This window comes from Leuresthes tenuis, unplaced genomic scaffold, assembly GCF_036924035.1.
Source record: "Leuresthes tenuis unplaced genomic scaffold, fLeuTen1.0.hap1 SCAF_9, whole genome shotgun sequence".
NCBI lineage: Eukaryota > Metazoa > Chordata > Actinopteri > Atheriniformes > Atherinopsidae > Leuresthes > Leuresthes tenuis.
In genome coordinates this window covers 32,507,134-32,527,016 of record NW_027325363.1, presented here as the reverse complement: position 1 = coordinate 32,527,016, position 19,883 = coordinate 32,507,134, and the positions used below count along the sequence as shown (strand labels likewise).

The window sequence follows — 19,883 nt, the reverse complement described above, 5'->3', positions numbered from 1 at the left end:
TTGGAATCCATCAATGTCTGGCTGGAGCCCACAAACTCGAAACTACGCAGAATGTATCAATTACAAGTACGCCCACCATGCACACAGTTGGATCAACAGTCCTGATTACAGTAACACACTTAAAGACAATCACAGAACATCAGTCTGGATGCTTGTGCTAAGGAGAAACTTTGCAAGGAGATTCCACACCTTTACATGTTGTCCATGCCTCTATGGCTCTTTGTTAAGAGTACAAACACACACAGACAGAGTTAATCTACTGGTGAAAAATCAAGTGAATGCGTAAAGTCTAGCCTTTCATTTATTTAAATCAGTTTTTGGCTAACCAACATCAAACTGCCCCTTACTGGACTGAGGAATAAAAAAGATCCTTAAAACACATGCATGGAAATCTTCAGGGCTGCTGACTTAGATTGTAGTATGAACAGATCCAACATTTGCAAAGTCCAAAAAGGATCACATATTTGGAATCAATGAGTGGGCCTTTAAAATGAGCCATCGACACCGATGCTGGTATCAAAGATAAAATTATTTTGAAGGTAAATTGCGGAGGCATCTGAATTTTTTAGCAATCACATGTAGTGAACTCTATCCTGTGACTAAATATTCGGTGTCCATTACATCCTGTTAATTTGTAGACTAGTGTGGTACAGCAGTATGGAATGGTACACCACAAGCATGTGTTTGTGTGTTACTGAACCATGTGTTCTATTTTGCTGAGTCATCACATGGTCATCCCTTGTGGCCCCCCCCCCCCCACCATCAGAGACCACACAAAAGCATACGCTCCTGCACACACACTCAGGGGCTGCAGGCTCAGGCTCCCTTGGGGACAGTAGAGTAGTCGGTGAGTGAGTGTCAGCTGCCAGTAGCAGTTTGTGCCAAGAGCAGAAAGGAGAAGAGGACAGGGGTCTTTCCTCATCTGCCTCCTGTAACCTCTGCACCACTGCGGCCAGGCTGTCAACTCGAAGACCACACTGAAGTATGCCGTCTGCACAGGGGATGATTTACATTAGTCACAGGTATTCAGTGTATTGCAGTTGTTCATGAAGTCTCACATGCATACAGCCTCTGATCATCTGCCTCAGATGATCTGCGGGAGTTTTTATTCGGATGGGGCATATTTGTTGCATTTTATACAGAAGTTTAAAATGAAACAATAAAGATAACCCCTTCACTAATATGAATTTAAAAGGAAGTAGTATCATAAAAATGAGGCAGATTCATGCTAACAGCCCTTAGCTATCTTAAAGACAATGTCTGTGTAGTGAATTTGGTGCACATATTTAAGCCAATAACTTAATTCCAACCTTGCATTGTAAGCTGGTACAAACTTGGTGATCCCTTAACTAGCCCAGTCAAACTGAGATACCAACCTTTAACTTAACTCAGCTGTGCATGTAACTGTGCCACTGAGTGTTGGCATTCTTGCTTTGTTCCTCAGTATTATATTGAATTCCAGCCTTAATGTTTTAGAATTTTGGACTTTATGTAAATTACACATATTCGTGAAGTCATGAATATGATCATTAGTGTTTGACTTCATGTAGCAAAATTCCAACTACTTAGTTCAAATGGAGTGTGCTATTAAACAGAACACTTGAGTTTTTATTGTAGATATAAAATTCCAAATGCTGTAAATAATAGACACTGAATTTTTTATTTAGTACGGAATTATGACTGCTATGAGCTCAATAGTCGTATACTTTTATGAAGCTCTCCTCAAACACTGATGATTTGAGCAGACTGCTAACAGCAAAAAAACTGCATATAATTTAATGCAGAAAAACTATTTAATTTATTTGCACTTGCCTAATTAAAAAAAAAAGAAAAAGATATAGAAGACTGTTTGGCAGACATGCTTCATGAGAGTGAGTCAATGTGCCACAGAGCCATCACCAATTCCTCCTGCTCAGAATGAACAATGAGTCTGTTGGTACAGACTCTGACACATGCCCCTTCAAGCTGTGTTTTTGACACCACTATATTCTGTGGAATTACCTTCTCAGTGGAGCTCATGCTAGTACAAGTCAGGGTTATGAGCGTGTGCTGTGAGTCAGGGAAATGGAGGTAGGAGAGTGCAGCTGGCAGAATCCAGAGGAAACAGGAGATAGGTGAAGAAGTTGAATGACTGCTGAAGAGGAGAGCATGAAGATTCTGATGTGAAGCTGATGTGGCTATGTAGACCGTGGTATTAGCATCGTGATGACTACTTTAAAACGTCCCATGTTTTTCTTTTTCTTTTTCATGGCCAAGTATCGTCAAATAATTTGAACTGTGGAAAATACTGACCAAAATTATATATAATAACCTCTAGAGGGAATGCTGATGGAAATTTTCATAAAGCAGCCTCTGTACTGTGCTGTGCTCATACACTCTGAAGGTGGAAAAAAAGACTAATGTTAATAAGCAAAACTCCGTCCTTAGACTTCTCATACAGGCATGTGGCACAAGCATCGTTTCAATTTGGTATTTAAAGCCTGGTCCACACATGCACCAAGTTTTTTAAAAAATGTTTTGTATAATGATTTATTGCACTGTTTCAGAAATAATCTCCTTACATACTGACATTCTTGGCACAAGTAATTGGTGTAAAAACGATGTAGAGCTTGGTTTGATTAGTTGCCGTAGACATGAAGTAGAAACAATGACGAAGGGAATATAGCAACTGACAAGACCCAGTGAGCAAGTGATTGTGAGGTTTGTCATCATTTTCAAAACTTTTTCAAAAGCTTTCTTCTTTTCTCGCTCACCAGAACAAACACGAAAAATTATACAATTTTAGGGTTAGGAAGGTAAGAGTAAAAACCTTTTAAAAGTTCCAATTTTTTATTTTTTTTTTGGTGCATTATGCAGTGTGGATTTTTGCCAACAAAGTGTCCCAAAGTGATAGTGGTGGAGGCAAAGTGATGGCTTTTTACACAAAAAAGGATCAAATCTATTTCCTCATCAGAGCTTTTTATACTGTGCCTCAACTTTTTTGCAAGTCTGGTTTATTCGTCTGCTGTGATATCTCAGTCTCTGGCAGCTTAAAGACCTAACAATCAGTTTTTGTTCCTGCTGTGCTGCATATTGACACCACTCATCAAACAGAGTAAACACCTGTTCTTCATCTCACCCCCAGCTCATGATCAATCGGACGTTTTTTTCTGAGGCTATCAGTGTACATCTATTCATAATGTGATGGAGACGGTTCTGCCTTTACCTCAGGCCTGACGACAGGAAGGGATCTTATCTCAGCTTTGCCCTGTAGACTGTACCTTTCCCTTGTAATCTCAGTGGTAAACAATAATGCTATACTGAGAAAGCTATAAAGGAGCTTTTGATTATATCTGTCAAAGAGCCCATGGCACATGAAAATGCTTATTAGTTATGTGCGTGAGCTCAGTGACATTTTAAATCAGGCGATAACTGAATTGGATTGATATTACCATAGAGACTCTGTGTGTTAGTTGAGCTTAGTCAAGCTTTTTTGTGGAAGTGAATGTAAGGCTGTATAGTATGCAGGGATAAGCAGTGCCTGTTCATAGCTAAAGAACACAGTAGAGACACCATTAACCAAAAGTAACAATGGCACACAATCGTTATTCTTTATCAATAACTTTTATGGAACAGGAGGGGATAGAATCAACAAAACACCAGATGAACATCTTTTAACTTTGAAATAGTGGCAGGATAGCTGTGTGTTTCAGAATACCTGTAACCAGTGCATTTTAAAGTAGCAGTTATATATGTCTAAACGTAATTTCTTAAGCCACTTGGGGTCAGCTGTTTCAAGTTGTAACTAACATTTAAGGTGTTTAACAATAAATATAAATATATAAAACATCAAAATGTGTTGTTGTCTGCTGAGTGAGCCCACCTTTATTATCTGAAAACGCTGCATGTGACGTCATCAGCTAAGTTGTTGCCAAGCAAAAACAAAAACATCACCCCAGGTCATTTATGGTAATTTCTGAAGATTTCGGACACATTTCCTTCTCTACTACACAACAACTTCCCAAAAATCTGTCTGATATTTATTTGACTCTGCTCTTTTAACTATCTATAACAGTGGAAGCAATAAAATTTTCCTTTTGAGATTCATATTTTTTTTGCATGTATATATATATAGAATAGAAAAATATTTTATTAATTTGAAGGAATTTTCAAAATTAGTCAAGTAACTCAAATTTTTGAAAAAATAAATATTTCCAATGATTGTATATTAGATCAATAACAAGAATAACAATAATAATAATTAGCAATGAATACATAAATAAATCAATTTGAGAAAAACATCAAAGTCAGCAATCACTGTTAAAAAGCCTTATGGCTGTGGCATAAGGCCATATGAATATATATATAATTGTATTTTATATATATTTTTTGGCCCCAGTTACTAAACATCTGATCTAATCTAACATTTGATAAACTGAATATCCTTTGAAATGTATAGCTTGTTATTTTAAAAGGGTCGGTCTGTCTTCACTGTGTTTACGCTGGCCACTAAAGTCACATTTTTAGTCTTATCTGCTTAATTGGATGCGTTTCCCGTGGACGGAAGACATCAGGGTGAGGCTCATCAGATTATTCGCCTGTGTACACTGATAGGCTTTCATTTAGTGAGATAGGTATTTATTTTACTTGAGCGTTTTGCTTATTAAAGAAAAAAAAAGACTCTTCTGATACACCCTCTGGCTTCCCAGGAAGGACTGGCTTTGTTGATACTCTGCCTGGTTAAAAAAAAAAATCACACACTCACTTTTATCCAATGTTTCAAAATCTTCATGCTCTCTAGCAAATTGAAGCTTTATTTATTTATGTATTTTTTTATGTAGGATTAGCCTCAGTGACAGGACTTTTCGTACAGTTACCTGCTTTTGACTCCCAATATCTTAAGATCTCTGTACTTTCACTAGTTTCAATTCCATTTTAAGTGATCTCCGACCTCAAATATTCAAGGTTTTGTTCAGACTACATTTCGTCCTCAACAATGGTTTACCATGATCATTCCAGTCTCACAGTTCTTTACCCGCAGATGTTTTGTTAGTTTGATGCAGACCAATATTTTGACCCTTCTGAAAGAAAGTAAGTGAGATGATTGTTTAAGAAATGACAATGCCTGTATCATTTAGAGTTAAAGAACGTGTTACTAGCTGAATCATATTAATCACTGCTTTGTGTTGATAATAGTGAAAACAGTGTGGTCTGGGTCAGCACAGTTTCTCTGTGCTGTTATTTGTTGTTGGAACATGTGTGTCTCTATGCCTTTTCTTGCATCGCATTCTTGCCGAGACGAATGTACCTACGTTGTGCGTAAGTGTCGTGTGTGAAAGTACAAAGGCAGAATGGAGGATTAAAGGTGCTGATTTACCTCTGAATCAGCAAAGGAGTTAGTGATTTAGAGGAGTAGCTTTGGCTGTTTGTTTCAGCTTTTAGGAATACTTTGCCTTGAACTTCACGTCTGTACACTTGAACAGAGTTTTTTTTTATAGTGGGAGGCATATCTCCGCAGGAAGGCTCCAAGCAGTTTCAGGAGAGGCTCAGATAATGGAAGAGATAAAATATTACTAAGTGAATTAGCTATCAAATTGACACAACATATAGTAACCTGCATGTATGCAGTTTGGTTGGAAGGACAGTTCATAGATATGTTTTTCACAGGAATTTTACTGCTTTTTATGAAGACCACCAAAACAACCACAAAGAAACCAAATATATAGCAGGAAATTGAAGCGATACTATTTCACATTGTCAACATTTTCTTTTAGTTTATTATGGTAAATTTTCATCAAATTATCAGGATGTTTGCTTGGCAGTATATCAATTGTATGCATTACTTTATGCTAAAATTATTTAGTGTTTAAATGGAATCTGTATGTAGAGTCAATTTTCAGTTTGAAGATAAGTTGAACCATACTTTACACTTTAAGTGTATTTTCTTTAAACTTAATTAATTCTTTTTGTTGCATAGTTCCTGAAGTCCCATGGAATACAATAATATAAAGACATTTGTGCTTATTTCCAGGCTGTATGCTGTGTTTTGGCCAGTCAGCCTTTTTTCGCTTCAATCACCCCGAGGAAGCCTTAAGGATGAAGAGCATGATGCCCCAGGGAGGAAATATCCCCAGAGGAGACTACACACTATGTGCAGGTAATGTGAGGTGCTCATAAACCTATATCTTCGACTGTAGTTTCTGTCTGCTTTCACTCAGCAGTGTGAACCCGAAAGGTCATGTCATTTCTTCTTTCTTTCACAAACACAACTAACTGTGAATGATAACACACCAGACTTCTGTCTCCTAAATAATAACTCTGAGTATTAAGGCCTAAAAAGAACATTTCCTTCCTGAAATTCCAGTTTCAGCTTGACTTGTGTGGATAAATGGGCCAGATTGTTAGAAGCCAGTGGAGTAGTAATAGCAGGGCTGTGTATTTTACAGGTTGCTGTTTGTACAGCTCTGAACTTTAGGCATTTTCCTTTTTATTATGGGTGGAGAAAATGTAGTAATTTGTTGGTGTACAATACTGTGCCAATGCATGGCTATAGAAGGTCCCCAACCATGCACTGCACCTTAATCTTCATTAGATGGTTTCATATAAATTTTTTGTTATTATTGTCTTTTATATATTACTTCCGCATTCCTGTATTGAAGGTGTTTAACTGCCTTTATCATTGCTGTATAAGCTGTTAATCCATTTGAAGAATAAACTGGGACGGTTTTAATACATTTTCAACTTTGACTCAAGACCTATTATATTGGCACTAGAAACTTTTTGCATTTAAACACTGAAATGTTGACTTTTTTTTTTTTGTTTTTAATACAAACAAAATTGCATCAATTGCTCATTATACCTGTTTGTAGTTCTTTTACAAGACCTCAGTTGTTAGTATAAGCCTGGAGCCTGAATGGTACCCAGCAGGAACCTGGAGCTCGAGTTCTCACTATGCATGTTTTATGAGCATCGTAGTTCTCTGTGTCTCCAGACAAAGTTTTCAGTTGCTTGTGTTTGAGTATGTTTCTGCTTGTGTGTGTGTGTGTGTTCTGAGTCTTCATCCTAACAGACACAAAATTGTAAGCATAACTTCTTCTTGGCCAGCTCCACTGCCAGAGAGCTGTCACGCCATCTTGTTATTTCCCCCTTCCACAGTTGAAGCTGCCTGCCACAAGGGGATAAGTTTAGCACACAGACATGCTGCCTGCTGCAGACTTCCTGAACCAGTAATGAAAGCCTTCCGTTGTTTTGAAATATACCAATTATACATTCCTGCAGATGAAGACTGCTTATAACACTCCCATGATAAACAGAGCATATCTGTCATATCAGAAAGCAAAGACTTGAAATTAGCTCTTGTTATCTGTGTCTGAACTCTAGGACCGGGGCTGTTATGGAAGCAAAACCCAGCTAGACCCAAGAATAGCTTGCACCCCACTTTTCATGTTCAAACTTAGCAATACATTTTCACTATGCAATGTGCATCAGGACTGAATTGTGATGATAAAAATGATTGTGGTCAGTTTGTGTGTTGGGGTCATCAAATCACATCATAAAATACTTATGAAATAGGTGGGCCAAGTGCTCTATTTTATTTACTTTGAGAAGCAGTCGGAGGGCTGGTCATTCAAGAACTGACATCTGCAATGTTTCTTTTTACCATTCACATTGGAGAAATGAATAAGCTTGGCCCTCTCTCATGAACAGTTTGAGAGATGTGATATTATTCACATAAAAAAACTCATCACCCCTTTTTACAACGCAGTATTGACAAGTTATATTATTAATACCTGCTGAAATATCAGAACACCAACTAAGAATTATTGTACAACTATTGAGGAATCTTGAGAAAAAAATCCATCTTGAGGAAAATGTTTAATGGGTGGGATTATGGGACAGTTTAGGCAGTAGAAGTCACTAGTGCTTTGACAAAGATGGAATACCATCCACACCCTTCAACTCTCCCATTCATGTTCTCTCTTTTTTTCTTGTGGTAAAGGACCCTAATTATTTTTGTCATACATTTCTGCAGTATCTACTTACCTGAGCTTTTTCTCTGCGGTGATGCTGTGTTTTAGATGGCACTCAGATTCTGTAGTTTAGTTTTGGTGAGTTGACCTTGGATTAGTGACACAGTCGAAGACTAGCCATTTGTATTTCAGCTACCACCTTCTCACTTATTGTATGCTTTTAGTGTCTCTCTGCCTGACCAGCGGACAGCTTTGTGGTCCTGAGCTGCTCACATAAAGTGGCCCACAGGCCCTACAGTATCTTTTTTCAAAGACTATTTATAATCCTTCAGCTTGAGTTTGTCTGCCATAACTGCACCCTCCCTTCCCCAATTTCCTCTCCAGTCTCAAGTCATTTACCCTATGTGTGTTTGCTTCGTTTTCAATAATGTTCCTTTAATTACTTGATTTGACTGTTGTACCTGTCACTAGCAGCTCTTAAGACAGAGTTGAAGGTGAGTGACCAGTGTTGTATCAAGGTTAAAGTTATTATTACTGTATGCTATTAAAATGCTTATTTTATATATTTTTTTTTATAATGCTTATCAATAAAATCAGAGAGAATAATTCAAACTTTGTGGAGTGTTTTGCCATTAAAAAAGTAATTAGTTCACTCCACTTAATTTAGGTTTCTAAAATCAGACTCTTGTTTTCATTTTTGTTTTCATTCTGGAAGAAAATCTGGATAATTCCGTTTAATTTCACCTTTCCAGAGTTCTTATTGTTCTTATCCATTTAGTGATTATTTGAGTTTTTTCTCTCGTCATGGGACCAGTGTGGCACTTTGGTAATCAAAGCAATAAAAAGCAACATGTTATGTAATTGCCTCTGGCTGATAACAGTTTGGTTGACTGGTCAATATCAGTTCATGAGTTTACCTTTCCTTTCATGACAGTTAAATGTCTCTACAACCTTTAGTTGTAGAGACATTTAGTTAGTTAGTTGAAGATACAATTATTCGTTTACGTTTTATCTCCTTCAACAACCTTCAACCTTCCATAAAAGTCTTTAAAACAGTGCCGGTTACCTCACAGTAGCTCACATCACACCGGACTGGAAGAGCGGTAAATATGCCATCTTACCGGAAGTAAGACAACTATACCTTCAAAATAAAGCTGAGTAAACCATAGTCTGCCACAAAAGTATGCTGACAAAATTAGTACTGTATAACATATCAGGAAACAAGTAACTGCAATTGTATTGCTTAATCTGGTTCCATTGTCAGTACTAATATCCATAGACATATATACATAGACATCGCATTGACTGCTGCCGCTCACTAGAGGGGCGTGCCTACAGGGCGGCCATCTTGGTACAGTGCCATTCGCTCCTAGAGTACATTACATCTATGGAGGAATGGAGTCAGCTACACAATAGAAGTGACCATAAATTGTCAAGCTATTTTCACGAGATTTGTTTGTCAAACGTCAGCCATGACATAGATAGAACGAAAATAACCCAGAAAACGTTCAGGTGTGTTCAGGTCTTTATTTAAAGAACCTATACGAAATATTCAAATTATTATTTCCATTTTACCCGAGTAGCATTCAAGCCTGTCTTTCATTCGTGAGGTTTTTCTCTCTCAGATTATCGAGAAGAGCGTGCACATTTTTCTTCGCTCCCGGAGCATGCTATTCCTCTTCTCGCGCTCCAGACTCTCCACTCCAGCCAGAGCTTCACTAAGTCTAGCCTTTAGAACAATGGGAGAAGCAGGCAAAGCATAATTGTGGTCCTAGTGGAAAGAGGGATTAAAATATATATCGTGATGTTTACAACTCATCACTCACTGATGTATCTTGCCCACATTCTTAATTTCATCCCTTAATCTCACTGTTTGCACCCTGGATATGAGTTTAACTGTCTAAGTGACAGGGACACTACAGTACACACTACAGTATGTTTAATTTGTGTACTCGTGTATTTCAGTGTTTCTCAAATGAGTGGCAGAGAGCAAATACGATACAGGTTTTAATATGACCGGGGCCTTGATGCTCTCATGTGTTTTATAAAATTTTCATGCAGATACTCACAACATTAGAATGATGTTCAGTTTCAGCGAAATGCTGAGGCAAGTCCACTGGAAGAAAACCAGCATTTTTAAAATATCCAAGCACCCTGTATCATAGCTACATATGTGACGTTTTTAATAAATCAATACGTTCGAAAATCGGTCCAAAATTCAGCGAATAATTCTACTTTAAGATGGAGAACCTATTTCCTTCGTATATTCATGCACCGCTGCCTCTGCTAGCCCTGTACCAGTATGGCGGCGCTTTAGGCACGCCCTTCCACAGTCGATGCGGCGTCTGTATGTATGTCTATGCTAGTATCTACCACATTGGTGTTGACATAACATTTACAATGACACCTTCACAACATAACGTATCTCAAAATAGACTTAAACGAAGTTATATAGGTTGATACTCTGAAGGTCTGGAACGGAAGTGTCTCGTCTTATTTGATTGAACTTGTCAGCAGCTGTACAGCAGTCAGCAATGCTGCTCTAACCGCTGCTGAAATATTACGTCGATGTTGAATCTCAACATCTTCTTCGGTGTGTGTGGAGCCTGGCACGACTGTGCTCCGTCACACCCGGTGTGTTACCGGTGTCCGAAGGATGTGGGCCTCATGTGTGTGTCATGTAGCAGATGAACTGCACTGAAACCGGGTCGCAATTTTGTTCCTTCATGTGAGTAACTGTATTGCTTAATGCCAGAGCTTTGGGCGACAGAAGTCATACGAAAATGTCACACGCCAAACTCCATTAACAATCTGTCAATCTACCGTTTGTTAACTTGCTTTTGAGAGTACATAAGTCATAGGACACATTTACATTCCCGGCTCGATTCATATGAATTCGTTTGTATGTTCAGCTTATAGCCAATCAGCCAATTTGGTATTTTTAGGTAGAGACACCATTTATTTTATAAGGTCTTGATATGATAATGTGGTGTCATGAACGGGGATACATGGAATGACAAATAAACCAAAACGTGTGTTTATTTCAGCGATCACTTGATGGCGGAATTGCAGATGTTCTCGAATAAGAGAACACTCCAAGCTATATAATACGAGACACTGTTGTACAGGCAACTATGCTAACATTAAATGGGCCAATTTTTAAAGGGAGTTTAGCATTGCATATCCGAAGCAATGATCTGTATGCCATGACATCATTGCACGGGCTTTCCCTGAGCAAACGGTTGCTTTTTTTCTGTCACCCCACCCCCTTTGTGTTGTACGCTGCACATAAGAATCTCGTCGGTGTGTTGAATCGACGTGCCATTTATACGGGCTTCGGTCAGCAAAATGTATTACAATAGCTGGCAAATAGCTGTTTAATTTGCATTAAAGTACGTACAGATTTAAATGTGGTAAGCTGTCATGAAGGCACAGCTTTCGTTGTATGGTGGTGATATAAGAGGACAGCAAGCAAAGCTGCCCCTAGTTCAGCTGAGCAAGCTCAACTAATGTATTTTTAAAGCTTCTATATTTCATGGTAATTTTGCTAAAGGGACATGTATAGTCTTTTGAAAGAGACAAAGTGGACCCTCCCGTCTCCTTATGATAGTATTTACTCTACATATATAACATAACTCCAGCTCTGTCATATGCCTGATTTCTGATGTCATGACATCTTTACTACTCTGACTTTTTATTTACTTGTCAGTGTTTGCACCAACCAATTTTGCTTCTACTCCCATATTCCATTTAAACAGATTTAATTTAGCGTTGAGTTCTGCACTGATCCCTGCCTTGGGGCCATGCTGATGAATGTGCCACATGGACACATGTGTTGTAGAACTCTATTATGCGCACATCAGGGAGAGAGATGGTTATGATTAGATTATTAGCTTGTGTCCGATGTTGCTTTTGGGCTACATAATGATTGGGTTATATTGGCACATTTTCTCCTGATACCTGTCCAGTTTCACAAGCCCTATTTAATCACCACAGTTCTCCTCAGTTTCGCTATGGCAGCACACACCTCACACTTGAACGAGATGTAGAGACGATTGGTTGTGACCCATATTTATTACCCTCAACAGTATTTTCTCCACTAACCTTTGTTAAACGCCTGCCACAACTCATGTTCCCGGATATTTATATATTTTTTATCCACAATCCCTCCCCTCACCGAGACAGCCTGAAGGCTTTCAAGAGCACGATGCCTACCAGTATGCTGTTGCTGTATGAGTGAAGGAATCACGGATATGGCACCTGGAGCCACATAAATTATATGTCATCATAGCACATGTAAATAATTCAAGAACAGGTTTTAAACGTGTGGTTTGGTAGTAGTTTACTGTTAACGTAACCTTTGTTAGCTAGCGAGTTGTTAGTTCCAGCGCTAACAACTCGCTAGTTTGTTTACATTCCCACTTCAACTCGTTGCCAGCTGACACCCATGCTTTATCATCCATTAACTCAGATCATGTCTCTTCTTATTGAGGCCAACCATTTATTCCACCGGTCTACATCCTTTGGGATGGAATAAAGCTGCATTTCCGGGTGTCTTTGTCGATTGCTATCACAGCCAACAACACAACATATTCCTGGCATCTTTCAAATAACGTAAATTTTCAGTTTCTTACTTAATTTACTCCTACTCCACTTGTTCTGGTAATGTGAAAAACGCTGTAACCTGTGAACTGAGTACTGCGGGCGGACACAAATATGGTGGTGTGAAAATGCAGTAACGTCATGTGGTCATGGTTACATGCTGCCATTCCGACATCTCGCTATTCCGACATTGGCCTCCAATTGTCGGACTGGTGGACTGAGGACTGGTGCTCAGACAGCAGAGTAATGGTAACTGCTCACCGGACCTAGAGGCCATGTCTGTCCAGTGTCGACCATTCTATCTGCCACGGGAGCTAACGGTAGCCATTGTGACTGCTGTTTACTATCCCTCCATGCCAACGTTAGCACGGCACTTGGCCAGATTCATCTTATGCTATCAAAACAAGAGAAGGCCCATCTGGATGATGTGCACATCATAGCTGGGGACTTTAACAGAGCATGCCTGAAGACTCTTCTTCCCAAATTCCACCAGCACGTCAAGTGTGTAACCAGGGGAAATAACACACTTGATCATGTTTATTCAAACTTCAAGCATGCCTACACAGCGACACACCCCTCCCCCACCCCGGACAGTCAGATCATCTCTCGCTGTTCCTCTTCCCGGCCTACACCCCCCTCAGGAGGCAAACAAAAACGGCCTCACACACCATCAAAGCCTGGTCTGAAAATGTTCTTGCCCAGCTGCAGGCTGCTTTACTTGCACAGAGTGGAGTATTTTTGAACATCAGGACCTGGACACACATACCAAGTCTGTCATCTTCTACATAAAGTGCTGTGTAGAAAACGTTACCGAGCAAAGATGCATCTGGGTCTTTCCACTTCCCACAGAAAGCTCTGGATGACAAAAGAGGTCCAGACCCAGATCAGAGCTCAAAACCTAGCCTTCATGACAGGTAATAGAGCTCTCTACAGCACCGCCAGAGGTGACCTGAGGAGGGGCATCAAAGAGGCTACGGATTCCTATAAGAGGAAAATGGAGGGATACCTCACTGGCAGCAATCCATGACAGATGTGGAGGGGCATCCAGGCCCTAACCAACTATTAAGGCCACCCCCCTCCTACTTGGGCTGAACGATATGGAAAAATAATCAAATTTTTTTTTTCTAAAATATTGAGATTTAATAAGCGATTATTAGTTCCTTGTCTTTTGTATTTTTCAGCAAACATAGAGATTATATTTTTCTGTTATAGTAGACAAACTCAGCTGTTTTCAGCTCTGCAGTCACTCTTTGCTTTTTCATTCAGCTCCGGTATAGCAACCTGGCTAAAATATGTCCAGGATGGCATGTTGTACCGCTTATCCAGTGTATTAATTAAGGCTGTAAACTCAGGCTTGGTCACCATGGTAATGGGCATGCCCCTTGCCAAAAATTCCGTTATTGCTGAAGTAATTTCTCCGTGCCGTTTTGACATATGTTTTCATATGGAGTTTCATATGGAGTCACGCTTTCCAACATTTCGGTTAACAACAGTATCCTGGAGGCGGGCATTAAGGCATATGCAGACCAACTGACAGGGATCCTCACCAAACTCTTCAACCTCTCCCTGACACATGCCACCGTCCCCACATGTCTGAAGGCCTCCACCATTGTCCCCATCCTCAAAAAAACCTGCCATAGACAGTCTGAATGATTACAGACCCATCACTCTCACGTCTGTAATCATGAAGTGCTTGGAGCGGTCAGTCTCCTAGCACATCAGAGACTGCCTCCCTCCCTCCCTCGACCCACACTAGTTCGCTTACAGGGCAAACCGGTCAACGAAGGACGCCATTGCCCTCACACTCCACACAGCGCTGAGTCACCTGGTGAACAAAAAGAGCTATGTGAGGATGCTCTTTGTGGATTACAGCTCAGCGTTTAACACAATAATCCCAGACATGAACAAGACCACACCTCCTTCCTCATAAATGGAGAACTGTTGGAAACTGTCACCACCATCAAGTTTCTGGGCACCCACATCTATGCTTACCACTCCTGGACGTTTAACATCAGGGCCCTATTGAAGAAGGCTCAGCAGCGGATTTACTTCCTGCGCGTCCTCAGGAAGAACAACCTAAACACAAAGCTGCTGTTGGCCTTCTATCACTCCTCTGTGGAGAGCGTACTAACATACAGCCTGGGTGTGTGGTTTGCAGGCTCAACAGCTGGGGAGAGGAAGGCGGTGCAGAGGGTCATAAACACTGCCCAAAAGATCATTGGCTGCCCTCTGCCCAACCTGGAACACCTCTCCACATTGTGCTGCCTCAGGAAAACAAAGGCCATCACAAGAGACCCTCAGACCCTGACCCCCCAAATATAAACAGCCCTGAAGAACATTACACATATCTACCTCCTCCTACCTCTCAGCACCTTAACAGCACTGGCCACCCCTGCCTTGTCTGTACCTTTGTGCAATATCTGCAGCCACTTTAGATCTTTTACCCTGACTCTTACCTCCTTCTTTTCTATTTTATCTTAATATTTTGCTATTTTTTTTATCCAAATGTTTTTATGTTTATAATGTTGTTTTCTGCCTTGTTTTGAACCTTTGTGGTGCAGGATGGCTCTGCGGGAGCACCTTCAATTTTGTTGCATATCCACAGGGCAATGACAATAAAGGCTATTCTGATTCTGAAATATGTGAATATGCCATTGCGCTCCACCCAACTCTCCACCTCTCAGCTCAAACTCTCCTCTGACCTTTCTCAGTCAGCCAACCCCTAGAATCTTAATACCTGGGGTGTTAACAATCTAAAAATCATCAAGGCAAAAAGCAACAATATTGTAGCAATCAAGGCAAGTATGAAATACTTATATCAAATTTTTTGTTGCGCAAAGTAGTAAGTTAATATTAGCCTTCCGTTATTGTCTAGCTGCACGAAGCTATGAAACTCTTCTCTAGATTCTCAAGAAGTGCATTTAACTACATCCTATTATAACATGGAAATCACTAGGGACGGGATTTGTTAAGAATTTAGCAATTCTGGTTCCATTATGACTTGAGAGCCCTGATACAATCAGCAAGACCTGGAAGTTTTACATTACCCAGGACTTTTGAGATGGAAGACGCTGTGCCACAGGCTTCCCTGCAAGAGTTGCCATCATTGCTTAGCAGCATGTCAAAGACTTTACATTTGTGCAAAGTAATTGCATGCTGTGTGGTCAAATGTTTCAGCATGTTGGAGGTATTTCCCCCCATTGACGTGATCAAAGCTCTGCACGTATTGCAGCTGGCCCTAGTATTGTCCTTTTTGGTGAAATATAACCAAACTTTGGAGCGCTTCTGCCTCGACGCCATGTTGGAAACATTCTGAGCCACAATACGTAAATGCGTTGGACATTAGCAGAACCTATAAACGGGATCGTTAGGCAGGTGGATTAACGATTCCCCAGAATCTAAATACTGGGAATCAGTTCTCAAAGAGAGAACCATCCCTAGAAATCACCTCAGTATCTGACTAAAGTGAAGTAGATATTATTGAGTTAATGTTATTGCTTGTAGACTAATTTTCTAATCTGTGTTGAATCTAATATCGGTAGCTTAGAATGTAATTTTCAACAATTTGGGTCAAAATAGAAAGGCATGTATAGCCCATTTTATCAGTATCAGTATCATCTGTATGATTTCCATGGCAATGTGATGTACATCCTGCGGTTTGTTTTAATTGAACTGAAATGCTTCTGTGATTCAATTGTAAGTTAAACAGATTTCATATACAGTATAAATATAAAAACAAAACAAGGAGACTTTATGAACTTGCTGCTCTTCTGCCTTGGAAATTCACACATCGCAGACAAAGGAAGCTCAGCCCCGAATTGATGTGTTTACACACATCAAACTGGTGTTGTAGAATGAACTAAGTGATGTCAGAGTTTATTAGAGTGGCAAGTTCTGTGATGAGCACTTATGCACAACCTATTTTGTCTCTTTTACTACCTTCCTTTAGGTTCAACATACCTTGCTAAAGCATTTATCTAGCATTGTAGTACACCTGTCAGGCTGAGCAGCGTTGGTGATTTTGTCAACTTATGTAGGTTCAAAGACACATGAATAATGATTAACGATGTAGACTTCTAGGGCACATGCATTTTATTTTGTAGCTGTATCTGATGACATTTGCTCTCTGTTTTCTCCCTCATCAGACACTGAAAGTTTGGTCAATGGGAATCATCAGGCCAGTCCAGCCCAAGCTTCCCCAGCTCCTGGCGAGAGTGTCCAGTCTGAGCACAGTGCAATTGTCAGCTCCATTGAGAAGGATCTCCAGGAGATTATGGATTCCTTAGTCATGGATGACCCACAGCCTTCTTCTTCTGAGGCAAAAAATCCTTCTGAAGGCAAATCCATCCCGCACTCACCCTTGTCACCCATGGTCAATGGAGGGGGAAGGTATCTGTTGTCCCCTCCTACCAGTCCAGGTGCCATGTCTGTGGGGTCCAGCTATGAGAATACATCCCCTCCTTTCTCCCCCCTTTCCTCCCCCTCAGCTGCCAGCAGTGGAAGTCTTACCAGCCCATCTCCTAGTGGAGGACCCCAGGACCAGAGTTCTTCTCTGCCACCAGTGCCTATACGCTCCTCTAGCTACAACTTTACCACCCAGCCTCCACCTGTACCTCAGCCACGGACGATACTGCCTAATTTCAGCAGCTCTGGGGTGGCCCAGAAGGTTCAGGAAAGCCCCAGAATGCAGCGGAAGGCCTTAATAGAGGCTCCTCCGAGCCCCAAGCCTAGCTGCAGAGGACTTGGTCAAGACAGGTCTGAGAGCCCTTGGCAGACCTCCCTTCTATCCTCTACTGAATCTCTCAGTAGTAAAAACGTGCCCAGCAGTCCCAGACTTGCTCCCAAATTCTCAGCCTGTCCATCCCCGGCACCCTCCAGCCCCAGGACCAAGACTACCATGGTGCTGCAGGAAAGGCCTGCCAGCCCCTTTAGAGAGCAAAACATTTTAACCGATCAATCCCTTTCATCCAGCCCCTCCAGGCATCTTTCCCAAAGTACAAGAGCTTTCCAGCCTCCCCTGGACCCCATCGTCCACATAATCCAAGGATCTCCACTCCAACAGTATCCACGTTCACTGCAGCCCCCTGAAAGCCCTCGTATGAGGAGGAATATGGAGTTGAATGGAGGCAGTGGAGGGAGCAATAGTATGAGAGAGCTGCCACCTCTAAGTCCCTCCTTGGCTCGGAGAGGTGTCCCAGTTCTCCCAGGGGCTCTTCCAGGAACCGTTTCAGGGACCATCCCCATGTTGAGGACTCCAGACAGCCCTTCGAGTTTAGGCAAACTTGTCCCAGAAAGTCCCAGGTTTCGTCGCAAAGCTGGATCTTCATCAGAGGAAGTGTCGTGCAACAGAGTGATGATAGAGGATAGTAGTAGTGCAGGCGTACATAAGGCAAGCGTTGGGAATTCTTTGTCACCTCCCTACAGTCTGGGCTTCCTGCCTGGCTCATCTCCTGTTGCCAGCCCCAGGACACACAGGAAAATGTCTTCAGGGAGACCCCACCCAGGAATGCGAGAGAGAAAGAATAGCATCACAGAGATCAGCGACAATGAAGATGAACTGCTTGAGTACCACAGACAACAGAGAAAGGAGAGGCTCCGAGAGCAGGAGATGGAGAGACTGGTGAGTCAGTACCAAATACCACCAAGAAACAGTTGTTATTCTGTGTGCAAATCAATAATTTATTATTGATTATTTCATTGATGTACCATTTCAACTTAGATACCAAACCAGATTCAATTAATATGTTACAGGGTTTGTGTCCTATTTTATTATTAACAACTTATCCAAGGTTACTATGCTCAGCTTGGTATATATTCAGAGAAAATTAAATACCTGAAACGATAATAAACAAAATGGATCATTTAATTACTCGCATTATCTGAATTCAGGACCAGCTTTTATTCTGTCTGATTAACTAGTTTTTGGATTGTTGGGTTGAACTGAAAGATGATACAACATGTTTTAACCTTGGGCTTGGAAAAACTGTGTGACATTCATTACCATTTTCTAACATTTTATAGCAGTTATCGGATCATATGAGAGAACACACTCAAAATTAATCAATAATGAACACATTACCTGCAGTCTTTAGAACATTGAGCTAAAGTTGTTTTGGTTCCATGTACAGAACAACCGAACAGAACGGGCTCACCCTTAAGTTGCGGAATGTAACACCATTGTCATGAAAACAAATCCCTGTCTGATCCGTCTGATCACATGAATTTGTTGTCATGCCAAAGAGGCCGAAAAAGACACCAAAAATGTTGAGCAACAATGTAGGACAATGGCTAGACCTTTTTAAGTCCTATTTGAGCTATATAGGACCAGCATATATGATCACGAGCAAACACACTCACATGGAAGAAAAAAAAACAAACAAATAAAAAAAAAACTGTTTAGGTTTTCAGTAAAACTTTTTTTTCTAGACAATAAAGACAAATGCACATTATGTGTGATTAAGCTAGTTTACCATAGTTCTACCGATGCAGTGAGGACTCACTTAACAGTCACAAAAATGCTACACTCCAGGAGCAACAAGACCAGATGGAAAGACAACAAAAAATTATTTGGTTTGTTGTAGCTAAATGCTTGTGTGACACCAAACGACAGGAACAAATAACTGCTTTGGGGATTAATGTTAGTTTGATGATGATGTCACGACTAATCAACTTTAATGGGCTTGATTAGTCGACCTCAAAAATCACTTAAAATGCTCATCCTTGATATATGTATGTATATATATGTGTATATATATATAATCCCGATTACTCGCATTGTTATACTCAAAATCCAATAATGAATTCAAAAGTAGCATATAACGTACTTTTATTGGAACTGTACAGTCATATGATCAAATTACTCCGGTGATAAGAAAATTTAACGTTGCAGTGTTTAGAAATAACTTTGCTCTGTAAAAGGAGCAGCTGCAGTGAGAGGCTCATCTCTGGACTCTGGATATCTCTCAGGACTGAGAGGTTCAGGAGGTGCTTTGTCCCACAGCCATAAGGCTTTTTAACAGTGATTGCTGACTTTGATGTTTTTTTCAAATTTGTTTATTTTTGTATTCATTTATAATTATTTTTATTGTTGTTATTGTTCTAATATAAAATCATTGTAAATATTTAAAAAAAAATTGAGCTACTTGACTAATTTTGAATTTCCCTTATGCTGCACATAATCTAAAGACTATCTAAACCTCTGTTAGAATCTCTTAACTCCAGGTTTCATGCATGCTTTCAGATCCTGATTAGAGTGCCTGGTATTATATACTAAGTGATATTAATAATTACCTAACACGGGTTAGGTATGAATGTATACAATGTATGTGATCA

The 19,883-nt window shown here is 40.3% G+C and overlaps 1 protein-coding gene across 2 annotated transcripts in view; it reads left to right on the top strand.

The window, feature by feature from the left end:
• The window catches only part of phldb1b (pleckstrin homology-like domain, family B, member 1b), a 94,473-nt gene that overhangs the window by 26,863 nt on the left and 47,727 nt on the right, over positions 1 to 19,883 (top strand). For both annotated transcript variants that reach the window (XM_072393109.1, XM_072393110.1), the window contains exons 5-6: positions 6,011 to 6,136; positions 16,697 to 18,171. In XM_072393109.1, the coding sequence (XP_072249210.1) occupies positions 6,011 to 6,136; positions 16,697 to 18,171 (1,601 nt within the window). The remainder of the gene's footprint in view (positions 1 to 6,010; positions 6,137 to 16,696; positions 18,172 to 19,883) is intronic.